The sequence below is a fragment of the Neofelis nebulosa genome, chromosome 1, assembly GCF_028018385.1.
Source record: "Neofelis nebulosa isolate mNeoNeb1 chromosome 1, mNeoNeb1.pri, whole genome shotgun sequence".
Lineage (NCBI taxonomy): Eukaryota > Metazoa > Chordata > Mammalia > Carnivora > Felidae > Neofelis > Neofelis nebulosa.
The window spans coordinates 31,347,201-31,364,201 of record NC_080782.1 but is presented as its reverse complement, the minus strand read 5'-3'; the positions used below and the strand labels follow the sequence as shown (position 1 = coordinate 31,364,201).

Genomic DNA, 17,001 nt, shown 5'->3' with positions numbered 1-17,001 from the left:
AAGGTCAGGTCTGGAGTAGGCAGTTCAAGGCTGACATGGTTGTTGATGAGAGACCCAGGTTCCTCTTTGTCATGCTGCCGTGCCACCTTTGGCAGAGGGTCTATGGTCCCAGGATGCTTGAGGAGTGGCCGTCATGTCTGCCTTTCCAGAAAGCAGTGAGGAAAAGAAGGGTGTAAGAAGTCCCACACAACACGTCTTGTACCTGCTTGCATCTTTTTGGCAGAAGTCAGTCAAATGAGGAAGCCTCTTTGCATAAGAGGTGGGGTAGTGTGCCTGGATAAACCTGGGGTTAATGTAGGGACAGGGAGAGTGGACATCAGCAGGCCAGTCGCAGGTCCCACCACCTTCCCCCTCTGGGGCGATCTTGGAGAAGGCCACAAGCTCCGAAGCCTGGAGGTGAGGCCTTTGGGCTCTCTGCAAACCAGAACATTCTCTTCACTGTCCCTGACTCCATGGGCCCAGGCAAAGTGGTTCAGCGACACCAGAGTTGTTCAGCACGACGGCTCTGAGGCCAGTTGGCTGATGGACGGTCCTAATGCGAATTGACATAAGTCTGCATTTAAGTATACTCAGGTTTTCCCCGTTTGGTGTACATTTATTGAGCATTAGTCTAAGCTTTGTGGGAATTTGTCGACCAGGAGGAGCTTGGTTGTGTTGCAGAAACAGCTCTAACATCTTATTTGCTGTGAAAATAAAGGCTTATTACCTGCTTTCGGCCTGTGGCCCTCTGGGGCCAGCTGGCATCTCTACCCCGAGTCTCTCCGCAGGGCCCCCGGCCTAGGGCTCCCTCACCCTCCAGTGCATGAAGTGCTGGCTTTCACAGCTTCCTTCCTGAAGTGACAGATGTGACTTTCACTCCCATTTCTCCACAAATAAAGTCGCATCGCTACGCCTTGCCTCAGAGGAGTGGGAAGTGCAGTCCTGCTGTGAGTCCAGCAGGTCTGGGAGAACCTGACAAACCTGGTAAATAACATGACTGGCTCACCTCAGGCCACAGGGAGAGGGAGTTGTTCTGGCTCTCTGTTCACAGGAGACAAATCGTAGCAGTGCTGTGGGTCAGGTGCTGCCGGAAATGCGGAAATTCTATGTGAAGGGCCGACGGAGCATTGACTGAGGAGCGTGGGGTGCCGGAGAGGCTGTTGGAGGGGTGATTGCGGAGTACGAATTCCCGGTCTTCTCAGCAGCAAAAGGACAGAAGGACATTCCAGCCTGAAAGGATAGGGGCTCAGTGGCGTAATGGAACTTATGGAATAGCACGATTTAGCGAATTCAGGTGGTTCTGTGTTACTGACACCTAACGAAGCCTCCCGCTGTGAGGCTGAGAACAGGTGAGCCGACCTGTTCCGTGGTGGTCCCTCCTAGCAAGTGACGTGGAGAGGCCCGCGCGAGGTGCCGGGCAGGGACGCCGGGACGCCGGGACACCGCAGAGTCCCTTTGCTTGAGTTCAGATTTGCATGGGACGTTAGAAATATACATGAATAACGGTAAAAATAATATAAATGCGCTCTTGAAAGGTTCAGAGGGCCATGAAACCACAGAGGAGAGGAATGACTTTTGTCCAAGGGATAATGGGTGGGGAACTGGAAGAGCTTTGGAAACAGAGCAGATGAGAAAGTGTTGTTCAGACCAAACCGTGAGCCAAAACAGGAGCAGTGGCCAAGTCGAGGGTGCGTTTGAAGGGCCACAGACAGCCAGTTTCATTCTTGTCCTCTATCTGTGGAGCAGCATCTGCACGTGAGACTCTGTGATGGTCTTCTGTAGAGGGGTGGGGGGTTAGGGGAGCAGGCGTGTGCGGCTCGAGGGAAGGCTGCAGAGGGAAGGCTGGTAGGAGTGTGAAGGGCATCCTGAAATCCTGAGTTTCTTGAAATGACCATCTCTGCTTATCACTCGACTTTCTGGCCCAATCTGGTTATTCATCCTCCATGTGGATGCACTTCCCATTAACCTCTCTTTTCTCAGTCTTAAAACGCAGTGTAACCTATCGTGTTTCTGTATGAAAGAACAGAAAGTATTTTCTGGTGCATTTTGTGTTAATCAGGCTTTTATGAAAATTGCACTGTTAGTTTTATCCACTAATTAAAATGTGATTTTTTGTATTGCAGGTCCCGTTCTTGTTATCAGTCAGAGAAAACAAATGCTAAAATCCCAGCTCTTTTACCTGGCGATCATGAAATAACCATAAATCGTCTATATGACTTTGGAAATCCTATAAGTAAATTCACACTAAATGAAAAAAATGTTTGTAAGTATTTGAAAAGAAAATTGATTTGAAAATAAGGCAGCAACAGTGCTTTGTAATTGGCAGAAATTTACTCTTCTTTTGAATTACACTTGTTAGACTAATAGTTGCATTTCCCCAGCAAACCATACTGTGGATTCCAGAGCATAGCCCGGATCAGGAAGGAAGGAGTCAGAGTAAATGTCACAGAGCTGACGATCCTTTCCACATGCGGGTACTTTTCTTGGCATCACTTCGCTTCGTTGATTCCTGCATACCTTTCAGAATTCCTCAGGTGTCGCATGCTCTAGGAAGTGGTCTTTGACTATCCCCTCCCAGAGGAGATCCGATTCCTTTCTTAACATTCCCTTAGGCAGTGTGTTTTTCTCCTTCGTGGCATTTCTCACAGTTGCATTAATAATGTGTTATGTAATAAGGCACTGCATTTGTTGCTTCTGCAAGAAATAGGCTCAGTAGGGCAGGGAGTGTGCCTTCTACACCTGGCACCTCGCCCACTGCCTTGCACGTGGCAAGCATCTTCTACACGTGTGTTGATTGAATGCCTACGACCTATGTTACCCTCGTGACATAGCCCAGACTGATGGAGATGGAGATTTTGCTACACACTGAGACCTTAAAAACCCCAGTACTCTTGACTCTTAATGGTGGGAGAAGCAGGTTTCTTTCTCTCCTGACAACTGTGAGGGCGTGGCATTGTAATGACATTATGATGAGTCTTATAAGGATGACTTACTTTGCAACAAGGAGAAAAATATAATTAACTTGGTGACTTGTTCAATTTTATAGATAAGATGCATGTTTGGAGCGGTCTGTGTCTGAGATAGAACAGATTTTGAAAGGATAATAACAAAGCGTGCTTTCCAGGAACTTAGCATCTGTCTCACTGCCTTTTAAGTTAAAGAGAGAAGAGCCATGTTTGTTCTTTTCTTTCTGTAGCTGTATGTGAGATCCATGTGAGAATGTTTTGAACAGATCAGCCATGATCTCAATACCCACAGAGAAATACTGTTAACACTTAAATATATTTTCTGTGCATATACATATAAACAGTGAGGTTCATATTATTACTTTGTAACCTGCTTAACAGAAAACAGAGTTTTCGGTTTGATATCTAAATAAATCTGTATTATTTGTATAGGCTGCAGAGTATTCCACTGAGTGGAGGTACCGTAATTACTTAAGTGACTGATTATTAACATTGAGATTTTTATTTCTGGTCTTTCAGTGTAATAACCAATGCTTTAATGAACATGTTTCGCACATATGTGTTCTGATTTGTGTGATGATGTCCTTAGGCTAAATTCCTAGAATTGGGAAAGCTGCATTAAAAACAGTCCCTTGTTAGGACTTTGATGTCCATTGCCAGTTGCTCTTCAAAACTTTTGAGTCTCTTTGCATTTGAGTCTCTTTGCAAACGTCACACTAGAGGGGACTTGTTCTTCACTTCCTTGCCAGGACTGGGTTTTGTCAATTTCTCTTAGTTCTGCCATTTCAATCTGGTGGCCCCCAGTTAGAGCACTTTGACTTTGCATTTCTGTGATTACTTTTTTGGAAAAAAATGATCAGTCATTCTCATTCTTTTCTGAACTGTCTGTATCCTCTCTCATTTTTCTCTTGTGTTGAAACTCAGCTTTTCTTCCATCAGTTCACAAGAGCTCTCAATATTGTTATTAATTCTGCCATATTTCCTACAAATAATTGCCCAAATTTAAAATTTAAACTTCATGGTTTTCATTTTTATATAAATATACTCTCTTGCTATTTTTCTCTGAGATTTTGGTTTTATTATCATGCTTGATTTAAATCTTTTACACATCTGGAATTATTTTGTAGTAAAGTATGAGGAATCTAACTTAATTTCATTCCAGATTTTTAAAAAATTCCCCAGGATTCTGTCAGAGAGCCAGTTTGTATTGTCTGATTTTTCAGTAGGTATTGAGAAGATTCTGTCTGGGAGCTGCTTGAAGATGTCAGTATTGGATAAAAAGAAGTAGAAAGGGGTGGGGGGGCGCCTGTGTGGCTCAGTTGGTTGAGCGTCCGACTTCAACTCAGGTCATGATCTCACTGTCCGTGGGTTTGAGCCCCGCATCAGGCTCTGTGCTGATGGCTCAGAGCCCGGAGCCTGCTTCAGATTCTGTGTCTCTCTCTCTGCCTGACCCTCCCCCACTCATGCTCTATCTCTGTCTCTCAAAAATGAATAAACATTAAAAAAAAAAAAATTAAAGAACTAGAAAGGCAAATCAATGTGTTATGTAATAAGGCACTTAGTGAGATTCTGGATGACTTACTAGAATGATATAGTTCATTGTTTTTACATATCATGTAGTTTGTTGATAGCATTTTTAATAATATTGGGTCTGATTGTGATTAGAATATTAGATTAATAGTATCCCAATACTAAGCTGCTACTACTATGATAATACTGCTAAGAAAATTGAAAAGTAAACTAGATGAATATAAGAGAGGGAGGTGGCTGCATCAGCAAATCTTTGAGTACCGGCTGTGTTTAGGAGAAGCTGTGGAATGTTGGTGCAGTTGTGCGTTAGAGGATCTGGAGTTTGGGGCATTGGGCTACTTAAAAAAGTATGAGAAATTCAGTTTTCTTCAGATGCTTTCAACAGTATACATATAAAGAAAACTAATATATATATATATATGTGTGTGTGTGTGTGTGTGTACAGTTTTTTTTTAATAAGCTTCTAATTGGCCAGGGCTAGCACAAAAATAAGTCTTTGTAAGACTTTTAGTGTCTTAAGTTTCTTAAAATAACCTGAAAGTATGGATCTGTCTGAGGCAGAATAAAATCATGTAGATCCCATAAATGAACTAGGGAAGCCCCCATCTTCTGATGTCCTGAGGAAGAAGAACATGGAGGTTATAGGTATAGATGTACTTGCTTTAAAAAATAAACACAAATGATTACATTTCTTTCCCAGCTGAAAAGTTCCTGTTTTTTAGAAAGCAAATTAATATTGTCCTCAAGTGTCTGTTTTAGCTGGAAAGAAATGCAGATAATAGATAGTTCATGGGAGCTTAGGGAAACTTCCCTTTTACTCTGAGGATGTATACTATGAAGTAGTGAGAAAAGTGTGTGTGTGTATTTAATCTTTTCATTTGTATAATTGTGATTATTACCTTCCTTAGCTTAAAATACTGTATATGACTTGTGTTTTGAAGAGTAGCCCACTTCTATTTAGATAACATGTAAATTACGTGTACTTTTCAGGGAGGGAGCATCTTAATAAACAAATACTGCCTTTGTGTAAATGCTCCCATAATCTTTAAGTTACTGGATCATGACATCCTGAAACACTTGAAAGAACCATGTTCTTAGAAGCCTCTGCTCTGGGTGATCACACTGGCACCTTGAATTTCTTGCTCCTTGTTTGCTCCTTCTGTTTTATTGTTATTATTATTAGTAGTAGTAGTAGTAGTATGTTTTTATTTTAATTCCAGTTAACATATTAGTTTCAGGTATATGATATAGTGGCTCCTTCTGTTTTATTTTATTTTTTTAAGTTTATTTATTGTATTTTGAGAGGGGGGAGGGGCAGAGAGAGAGAGGGAGAGAGAGAATCCCAAGTAGGCTGCATGCTGTCAGTGTTGGAGCCCAGTGCCGGGCTTGAACTCATGAACCGTGAGATCGTGACCTGAGCGGAAACCGAGTCGGACACTTAATCACCTGAGCCACCCAGATGCCCCAGTGGCTCCTTCTGTTTTAAAAGCAGTTCCTACTTAAAATTTGCCCTGTAAAGCATCCTCCACTGTCCTCATGTAGCTGTGAAACTGTTGACTTTGCTACATAGTGGTTAGGTTTTGAATCCACATGTACTATTTCCTGTACAGCCATAAATATTTTACACAGATCCAGTGTAGAGCAGTGTGGTCAGCAAATTTCAGCTAAATTTATTACGAACTTATTCGTAAATCCCAAGACTAATTTGTATTGATTTGCTCTGCTACTTTTGTTATAGGCTGTATAGTACAAATATAGGTTATATAGTGCTATGTTCTTAGCACATTTGGCTACCCTACCTCTGGAAAGTCCTGCAGTTTGTGCTTGCCGTGACTTATTTCACTGGCCCCTGTGCTTTTTGGGGAAGTGCTAGGAGAGGGGTGAGCCCCCAAGAACATGTGTCTCTGGGTTTCTTTCAACTTACCTTCACGTTGTTATTTGAAGAGAGAACATGCAGGAAAGAATCCCAACATTGTCTGCCCTTCATACCAGAAGCCTATGTTTCATAGAACAGAACAGGTTCGTATCTTATGTGTTTTTCATTGAGCCAAACTATTTTAGTAATTTACTCATCCCTTGTAGGTAGGGAGACTTGAAGATTTTGAAAAGTAAGAAATTTACCATTTTCTCCCTATGAGATACTATATCCTTGAGCATGTTTTTTTTTTTTTTCTTTTGTAAGGCAGCTTCAGAGCCCATTGCCCTCCCAAACTTCTCTCTCAAATATTAACAGTATCCTCACCAATGTCGGTGGTCTTTGCTCAGTTTTCCTCTATGAACTGCCTTTATTTGGCCCAGATGACAACCCATTTCTTTTGGTCTCAGCAATGCTCTATCTTCTCTGGTTTCCTTGTGCCTCTCAGGATTCTTGCTGGGGTTCTCTGGCTCCTTGAGGCTGTGACTGTCTATTGGTAGCTCTCAAACAAGCTTTGGCCATTTTGAGTCTGTGTTCAAGTTCATTTCTTCAGCTACACTCAGAGAGTTCCTCTTGAGTCTGTGTCCATGGTGCTGATGGTCCCCGTTCTCACTTGCTATCTGCAGACCTCTCCACTGGTAGGCTCTACCTCCCCAGACACTTGGTCATCCAGAGCCTATCCTCCCGTTTCTTCCCAATGTCAGTGATTCCTTTTGCCTGCTTTCTGGGCTAGAAACTTGAAGAAATCTTAGATGTTTCCCTTTCTCATTATGCTAATCCCTCATTTCTTCGATCTGGTCATTTCTTTGAAGTGCCTATCAGGGTTTTTCCTTTTCCATATCCCTCATGCACATGATGAGGTATCACGATCCATATCCTTGCTACCCTGGTCAGCCTTTCTCCAGTGGTCTCCCACTTAATCACATTATGTCTCCCAGCCCTCTGCACTGCATTGCACGCCACAGCTCAACTAGCTTTTCTGAAGGACTTCTTACCCTGCTGAGTACTTCACAGATCTGCATGGTACCCTGTTGGCATCCTCACTTAATGCCTTGGTCATTCCTATGGTCTTGCTGCTGTTTACAGATACCCACACCAGTAATAGCTCGTAGCATCCCCAGGTGGGTGACTTCCACCAGCATCGGGGGTTCTGACACTGGGAGATGAGTGGGAAGGGTGCAGAGGAAACAGATGGAAAGGTCTACCAAAGAAAGCTTTCCATATTCCGTCATTTTCTTAGGCTTGACCTACAGTTATCCAAAGGAAGCTCCTTTACTTCTCTCTGATGTTGCCTATTTGTAGATTCCAGACTGATGACACTACAGTATTATGGGAACCCGGTAGCTGTTTGTATAAGGAAACATACTAAGATTTGATAATAATTTACTCAAATTTGACTGATGAATCATTGGGAGCTGCTTATACAAATAAATACATATGTTCTCTTTTGTCAGTAATCACTTTGAGAGTTTGCTTTTAATTCTTGATTCTTTTTTGATCAAGAAGGAATAGAGTTTAAAATAGTTGATTAATGGAATTACAATATGAAGAAAACGTTACTTATTTTACTAAGTTTGTCTTTTGTTTTTTTTCCCAAGCCTTAATTCCAGATACTCCAGAGATCTTGAATTTGTCTGCTGATTTCTCAACTTCTACATTACACCTGAAGTGGAATGACAGGGGTTCTATTTTTCCCCGTCACTTAAATGTCATCTGGGAAGTTAAAATTCTGCGTAAAGAAAATACGGAAATCATAAAATTAGTAAGTTTGAATCAAAATAGATTTTTTTTTTCTTGTGACATTAAAGAAACCAAATAATTTTTAAAAGATTTTTAAGGTGGTATCAGTGAACTTTTCTTTACAGTGTTAAGGGAGTAGATCAACTATCCTTTCAGGGTTCATTAAAAACTATATGCTATGACTCAAAAATCACTTAATTATTAAAATGATGTATAACCATTACAGTAAGTTTAGGAAATTAAGGGAGGAATAATGCATGATTCCACCACACAAACACAGTAAACATTTTTCTTTTTCTTTCCAGCTTTGTTCATGTGCGTGTTTTTACATAAACAAACGTATCCATATAATTTGCTATTTTTTTTTGTCTAATACTATAAACATAAAAATAAATGTTTTGAAACCTATTTAGTCATAGTAATTGTTGAGAAATTTTGTATAAGCCTGTAAATTTGAATTTATCTGAACCTGAAATAACATTATTACATTTAGTAGTACATGTTTTTTTCTCTGTTTTTTAAAATTTTGTTTATGGTTTCCTTATGATCTGCTTTTAGTTTGCTCTTAATCACAAGGATGATGAGGAATAGCAGTGAACAGTTTTGACAGCTGGTACTTGGTAATCCCCCCTTTCGTTCCTTGAACTCTCTTCCTCCTCAAGTGGATTTGAAATGTGCTTAGTTATAGATTTAAGAATTAGAAGACTATCTCATGATTTTACAATTATTTGCCTGAGTGCATAGATAACATAGACAGTAAAGGTAAAAAAAAATAGAATGACTCTATGCTTTATAGTTACTGTCTTGTTTTTCCTTTCTGACACTCTGTGTATGACATTCCTAAAATGAGAGCCGCCATAACTGTAGGCAACATGTCTCCAGTGCTTCCGGCAGTGCTGACGCCTGTAAAACCTCTGTAGGTGTTAATTCCTTGCGTTCCTGACCCTGCGGTAAAAGCTCTGTGTATGTTCTTTGCATCCTCACAGCAGGCCCATGAGGAAGGCACTATGAACATCATCCCCATTTTATAGATGAAGATACAGAGACACAGGAAGACATTAAGTAGTGGAGCCAGGACACGATCACAGGCAGTTTAGTTCCAGTCTGTGCTCTTTCTTACCCACCACAATTTCTGCTACAAAGTAGATATATTTATTTTTGTGTAGGAGCCTTCCCTTTCCTTTTCACCAGTGCAGACTGAATGTACATTCAAGACCTAAGTCAAATCCTGCCCCTTATTTTAAAGCCCATCCTAATTATCTCGGCCTAAAATGCTCTCTCTTTTCTTGAATTTCAATGTCAATTCTTGTCTGTCAGTCTAATTTGCAAGTAGCTTTGATATAGCTGTACCATTGTTGTCTTATAACTATTGCTTATCTGAAATTGTATCTTGTGGCTTTTTATCATGGCCTGACACTTTGTGCTTTGGGTTACCACTTACTGGCTTAGGGTAACTTCCCCCGACCTCCTTTTTGTCATTTGTGAAGTGGTGCCGGTCTTTGCTTTAGTAAATGATTAGTGTTATCTGTAAAGCTGCTAAACAACTATCCGTTGTCATTACTTCCTTTGGGGGCTCCCTGAGGGCTGCTAGAGTTAGAAGGCTGATCTTTGCAGCATAAGTGAAATCAAGCATACATGAACAGAGATGCTATTTTTAAGATCATCTAGCTCATTGCCACAAGATACGAAAGAAGATGGCACTGACAAAGTAGCAATTCCCTACTTTTGGGGATGTGATCTTTGAAGAAAAATCTTTGTATCGAGCAGTAGAGAAAGAGGCAAGAAAAACAGAGATAGAACAAATTCATTTTTAAAAAGTGAAATGTAAGAGGGCAGGTGATCCAGATCTATAGTAAAATGTGACATTTTTGTTTATAATTATATGTTATTAATACCAGCATTTAAAGCATAATTGCTTATAACCTGTCATTTTGTGACAGGTTATATGCTATTATTTTGTGATAGTTTAAGAATCAAGAATACTATACGTTAGTGTTTATTTGGAACTTTACCATTTATGCCCATGGCCTCATACGCAGGCAAGGAAGCATGTGCTGCACAGACCAGGATGCCAGTGACTCCTGGGAGCTACGCAGCACCCTCCCCCCCCCCCCCCCCCCATATTTCTCTCCCTATAAACAACAATTTTCAATTCTTTTACCTGATTCTTTTATTATGTATTTCCATTTTCCAAATAGCATGCTTATGTTTCTCTTTCTTAATTTTTCTTTTCAGTTTTGAGCAATGTTTTATTTTAACAGTGGGTAATGAGAATTTAGTCCCCTCGCCTTCCCTGGGCACACACACTTGCATGCTTCCGTGCTTGCTGTCTCTTACATTTCCCATCTTTTTCCAATATCGTTCTCTCATTCTGCTCTAATTTTTGGTAGACTGGCATTCATTGTTTGTATTATGGTTATATAAACACTATCCACAACTGAACCAAGTAGTGTATTATCATTTTCCTTTTTTGGGGGTACAACTTCTTGTCTTGTATTTTTAGTTTTATTTTCATGCTCCATGAATTCATTCCTGAATCCTCTCCAAGTTTTATGAATCTCCTGTTGAAATGTCCACACACACTAGTATCTTACCAGCTATACATTTGTGAATAGCTCTGAGACCTTCTGACTTACTTCTCAACACTTCTTACAGAGGGTTCGCGTTAGATAATGTTTGTACAGCAGGAGTGTGGTAAGTAGCTGAGGACTCTCACGGCCAGAGGTTTCTCAGGAGCTCCAGCAGCCTCCACTCCTACCAGCAGCCCTTGATTAGAAGAGATTAATACCCAGGTATACACGTAACCCATCCAGGGCAAACCTCTGTGTTTCTTTTTGGCACATTTGTTATGAAGCTGTGGTCCAAGAGGTCTCCTGTCATCATTCAGGAGATTCCTTTTACCTTTTTCTTACAATGGATCCTCTTTTTCCTGAATTCTTCCTCTTATTTTCTCATTTTGGTAGAAGTGTATATTCTCATAGTTGTTAGCTATTTATAATTTGTAGATACTCTCTGTTATCTACAATGATAGCTTCCAGAGATAGATAGATATATATAGATAGATATAGATATATATAGATAAGATAGATATTTTTTTAATTAGTTGCTAACAAAATTTAAAAGACTGTCAGTTCCAAATATTGAGGAGAGGTAGAACAGTTGGAACTTTCATACACTTCTGGTGGGAGTATAAAATGCTACTTGATAAATTCATTAAGACACATTTCTAAAAATGTCTATTTTGCACTCATTCATGATTACTATTTTAGCTGGGTATACAATTGTAAGTTGGGGGATTTTCCTCAAGATTTGAAGACATTGTTCCATTTGTTTCTCATTGTGGATCTGTCTTCCTTTGTTGTGCTAGACAGTCATAGGCTCCTTTCAGTCTCAAACCACATGTCTGTCAATTTGGGGAATTTTCTTATTTTATGTCTTTGATTTCTTCCTCTCTGTTTTCTCTGTTCTTCAGAAATCAGACCTTCTAGATTGGGAAGTAATTTTCTTACTGTTCTTACTTTCTACCTGTTTTTTTTCCTCAATTTTCTGAGCAGTTTTTTCTTAAACTTTATCTTACAGTCTGATTATTGAATTTCTATTAATATATATTTTTTAATGTACAAGATATCCCTTTTCTCTGTTCTTTTTGTTTGTTTAATGGATGCAATATCTCTTCTTACCTCTGAGGACATCAGTTACCTAATATTTTTTCTTTCTGTTCTGTTTCTTCAAGTTGCTTTTTTCTTTATTTTGATCTTTGACCCTCAGAACTTTTTCTTCAATTTCTGGTCATCCTGGTTGCTGCTCATATTTTAAGTGGCTCTTAAAAAATCTTTTTTTATTTTTAAATCTAATAGGAACTTCTGTTTGCCATCCAGGGTCTTGTTGACTGAGATGTTATTGTAGGTGATTAGGATGGGCCATCTAGTTGGCAGAATCTTAATAGTATTATTTTAGGTGTTCATCTTGACCTGTTCCTATGCTCCAGAAAATTCATTTTGGTTCCTACCAGGTAAGTAGGAACTCTGCCCTCAGCCTCCTAATGGCTGAGGAGAAGGCAGGAGCACACCAGCCTTCACAGTGCATAGGTTAGCAGTCTTCCTGGTTGTGGTACCATATTCCCCATTCTCCATTCTTTCTGAGGTTCTTCATTCCAGAGATACTTGGTTTTACTTTCCCAGAGCATGAGTCTCCCATCTGCCAAGATGAAGAGGAGTAGTCTTTTGGTAGCACAGAATGTGGGAGGGGATCTGGGTGTCTAACATTATCTTCAGACAACTTTCAAGCAGCTTTCTGTTCTGTGCTTCACCTTCACCTGCATTTCCATAGGAGCCTGGTGCATACAGCCCTTTCCTGAGCCCTTTGGCATTTCCATGGTAGAAGTCAGGTTCTTTCTGCCTTTTCCACTGAAGGCTTCAGGTTCAGCTTTCTCAGGTCTTCTGAGTCCGTTCCCCTTGTCCATCAGCCCTCCGCCATCCAGAATTTCACTGGTGGTGTTTCTTCTCCTGTGTTTGCCCTTGTGCATCTATACCTTTTTAAAAAACCCGTGCACTTTTGTATTGGAGACGTTTTGGAAGGTAATAGAGAGGGAAATACAATTATTTAAGCTGTTGTCATTGGCTGGAGGTCCCAAGGTCTCTTTTAGTAGATCCTCAATATTTGATTGAAATCCTTCCCATTTTTCACAATTGAAATTAATAATTTATATTATTTTATATTACTTATAAGTTGCATATTTAAAAATAAAACTTGAGACATATAACACATAGATACAAATCCAACCTGAAACAATTTTTTGTTGAAACGCTGCTCCTCTCTTTGCCTTTAACTCTTTTTAAGTTATTTATTTTGAGAGAGAGAGGGGCACAAGCATAAGAGGAGCAGAGAGAGGGAGAGAGAGAATCCCAAGCAGGCTCCATACTGTCAGTGCAAGGAGCCTGATGTGGGGCTTGACCCCACGAACTGTGAAATCATGATCTGTGCCAAAATCAAGAATCAGACCGAGCCACCCAGGCACTCCTGCCTTTAACTCTTGGAAGTACAGACCCATTAGTTTTCCTCAGTGAAAAATGGAGATCATTTTAGGCAATGGTACATTTGTCTGTGAAATGCATTGAATGTTTTGGAAAAAGGAACATCATGTGTAATAACGCAGCGGAGCCTAAAGTTGAAGAAGTAAACAAGTGCACTTATTGTGATGAGCACCAGGTGTTGTATGGAAGTGTTGAATCACCAAATCGTACACCTGAAACTAATTTAACACTGTATGGTGACTATACTGGAATGAAAACAAAAGAAGGAAACCTAAATGAATCACGATTATTGATTCTGTAAGTTATTAAGCCTTTTCAAAAACTGAGAGGGTTGTACAAAAGGACAAACCTTTATTTAACTTAGTGGTGATTGTGTACAGTCTGTTGTGTCTTTTAATCTGAAAAGAAAGCAGAACCTGTCACTTAGAAATCTCACTTTGTGTTTGTGTTGGTTTTTTAGGTGACCCACAACACAACTGTGAATGGCAAAGATACAGTTCATCACTGGAGTTGGGCCTCAGACATGCCCCTAGAGTGCACCACCCATTCTGTGGCAATTAGATGCTATGTTGACGATCCTCATTTCTCTGGTCGCAAAGAGTGGAGTGACTGGAGCCCACTGAAGAACATTTCTTGTAAGCTTATATGTGAAAAGCTTTCGTTTCAAATGAATTAGATTAATCTTGCTTAAGGTTTAGGTTAAGCTTTAAGTTCTCCGAACGCCACTTAGCGTTATGAGGGTCACCTGAGGATCTTCCAAGTCTCTCTCCCAGAACATTTTGATTCAGAAACTCTGGGGTAGGAGTCAGGAATCTGTATTTTTAGAGACCTTCCTGAGTCATTGGGTAAACATCTAGATTTGAAAGTCACTGTGGTAGGCGTTGAAGGACATTTAAAAATTTTAGGTAGATGTTATTGACGTCAGGTTTATATTTAAAAAAAAAAAAAAAAAAAAGGCTCCTAGTTTCTTGCCCACAGAGCAGATCCATATGAGCTGCAGAGTTATTGCAGAGAACATGGGGATCTGTAAGTGTACTGAACTCATCTGCTCCCTGAATGGAACTCATGCAGGTAGAACGTTGGCAGTGGGAGAGAAGGCCTGGAAAATTGTTGTCAACACCTAGGCTGACGTTTATTGTAGATCCACTCTAGCGACAGCGTGGAGAAGTAGACCCGAGGAAGGAAGGACTGGAAGCAGGTAGATGAGTAAGGAGGGTCTTTTGCAGTTCAGCAAAAGACAGTGAAGGTGTAAATAGGGCACTTGGGTTTGGAAATGAAAAGGGAGAAAAGTTGTGAACACTGAAGACACAGGATTAAAATTGGTGACTGTGTGTTTGGTAGCCAAGAAATAGAACCAAATGTGAGCATTAGTTTGGGCAGCTGAGCAGCTGGTGATGTCTTCCACTGAGGCAGAAAATATGTGAATGAATTCAGTGGGAAAGATAAATTCATTCTTAATATGTTAAGCTTGAGGTACTTATGAAGTGTCTGGGTAGCAGTGTCTCATAGGCAGTGATTAGTAGGAGCTGAAGCTCTCTATTTGAGAATCATCAACATACATGCGATTCATATTGTTTACGTCTGGAGGTTAACATGCTCAGGGAAAGAGAAATGGGGACCAGGGATACACATCTTACAAGCTTGAATGTCTAAGGGTAGGATGAAAGAAAAAGAGGCCAGCAAAGCAGACAGTAGCCAGAGGGTTAAGAGTAGCCCGGTGGGGTAGAGTGGTGTAGAACCCAAGAGAGAAGGGAGTTTTGAGAAGTTAGCGCTTAGGCAACACACCCGATGCTGTGGATGTCAAAGGGAAGGGGAGACTGAGAAGTGGCTGTTGGACTGAGCAATTTAGGCCAGCAAGACACCTTAGTGGAATGGTCAAGGTAGGACCCACATTGTGGTAGATTAAAGAGTAAGTAGGAAACTAGAGATAATTAAAAAGATTGGACATTTAGGAAAATAAAAACAAAGGTGTGGCTTTAACCAGCAGGGAATTAGGATTAAAGAAAAAGTTCTGTTTAAGATGTAGAATACTTAAACATATATTCAGGCTGATGGAAAGTAAGAAGTCGGCCCTAAATACACAGAATCATTTCAGAGGAATAGAATTATAAAATGAGTGACTTTTTCTTGGTGTGGATTTTTTATGTGTGGATATAAACGCATTTAATTTGAACCTTTACACTTCTTAAGACCTTAACCTGTGACCTTAGCTATTGGCCTATAGTCCCCTGCATTCCCCCACCATCACCCATCATAAGTAGATAAGACATACCTACTTTTATTTTATTTCTTGTGTAGGTCTTGCTCCTTTGAAACCTGGGGGGTCATACCTTGCCTTTGGGCCACCATTATTACAAAACACTTTATAGTATGTTTTGTATACACTGGGCTATTTTATGGTAAAATGCTTCTAAAGTATTTGTGATTCCTTTTGCTCTTTCTAGGGTCTCCTGATTCTCAGACTAAGGTTTTTCCTCAAGACAAAGTGATACTTGTAGGCTCAGATATAACATTTTGTTGTGTGACTCAAGAAAAAGTGTTATCAGCACAGATTGGCCAAACAAATTGTCCCCTTATTCATCTTGATGGGGAAAATGTTGCAATCAAGATCCATAATATTTCAGTTTCTGCAAACAGTGGAACAAATGTGGTTTTCACAACAGAAGATAACATATTTGGGACAGTTATTTTCGCAGGATGTAAGTATGTAATACTGAAGAAAGAGTTCCTAGTAGTCTGTTTTGGTCCTCTTTGAAAGCTTTAATGCTGTTTCCAAGTGATGGGGGATGGTGCTATTTCTTTCTCTCTTTTTTTAATTCTTTAATAAATTATAGATGAAGGCATCCAAATTTTTGCTTGTTTTAAGATGAGTTCTAATCTTGTATTTATATAACTTGAAGCTTTTGTAAGAAGATTTGCAATATCCAGCCGGTAATTTTTAAATTCTTAGTTAACAGCTGTGTTGAGTCAAGGGTAATTAGTATATAATACTTCTTAATCCTACATTGTTCAGGAATTATCTCATATAACAGTTGACCCTTGAACAAAAAAATAAGTTCGAACTGCATGGGTCTCTTTATACATGAATTTTTTTCAGTAAAAACAGTACAGTACTGTAAATGCATTTTCTCTTATGGTTTTCTTAACATGTTAAATAGCTTACTTTATTGTGAGAATATGATACACAGCATATGTGTTATGTTAATCAATTGTCTGTTATTGGCGAGGCTTCCAGTCAACAGTAAACTAGTAGTTAAGTTTTGGGGGAGTCAAAAGCTATATATAGATTTTTTTTTTAAGTTTATTTTTTTAGTAAAAAAATACACCCAACAATGGGGCTTGAATTCATGACCCCCAAGATCAAGAGTCGCGTGCTCTTCTCATTGAGCCAGCTGGGTGCTCTTGCATGTAGATTTTTGGGAGGTTCCATGAGAACTTCATGGGAGGTTGGTTCCCCAAACCCTGTGTTTTCAAGGGCCACTCTGTGTCAGTTTCCCACCAAAAACATACCTTTTAAAATTAAAAAGGTAAAACGTCCCACCTAATTAAAACATATCTTTTTAAAATTTAACTTTAGAACATACCTTTTGGAGCACCTGGGTGGCTCAGTCACTTGGTTGAGCGTCCGACTCTTGATGTCAACTCAGGTCATGATCTCAAGGTTGTGGGATCAAGCTCCACATCAGGCCTCATGCTCAGCACAGAGCCTGCTTAGGAATCTCTGTCTCTCTCTGTCCCTCTCCCCTTCTTGCTGTCTGTCTGTCTCTGTCTACAGTAAGTAAATTTTAAAAAATTTAAAACCTACCTTTTAAAACTTACCCCAATTAAAGAAATTGTA

At 39.9% G+C, this 17,001-nt stretch overlaps 1 protein-coding gene across 1 annotated transcript in view; it reads left to right on the top strand.

The window, feature by feature from the left end:
• Positions 1-17,001, top strand: part of LIFR (LIF receptor subunit alpha) — a 73,233-nt gene that overhangs the window by 26,555 nt on the left and 29,677 nt on the right. Inside the window, exons 4-7 of the mRNA XM_058718024.1 lie at positions 2,103-2,242; positions 7,989-8,152; positions 13,624-13,798; positions 15,608-15,862. Coding sequence (XP_058574007.1) covers positions 2,103-2,242; positions 7,989-8,152; positions 13,624-13,798; positions 15,608-15,862 — 734 coding nt within the window. The remainder of the gene's footprint in view (positions 1-2,102; positions 2,243-7,988; positions 8,153-13,623; positions 13,799-15,607; positions 15,863-17,001) is intronic.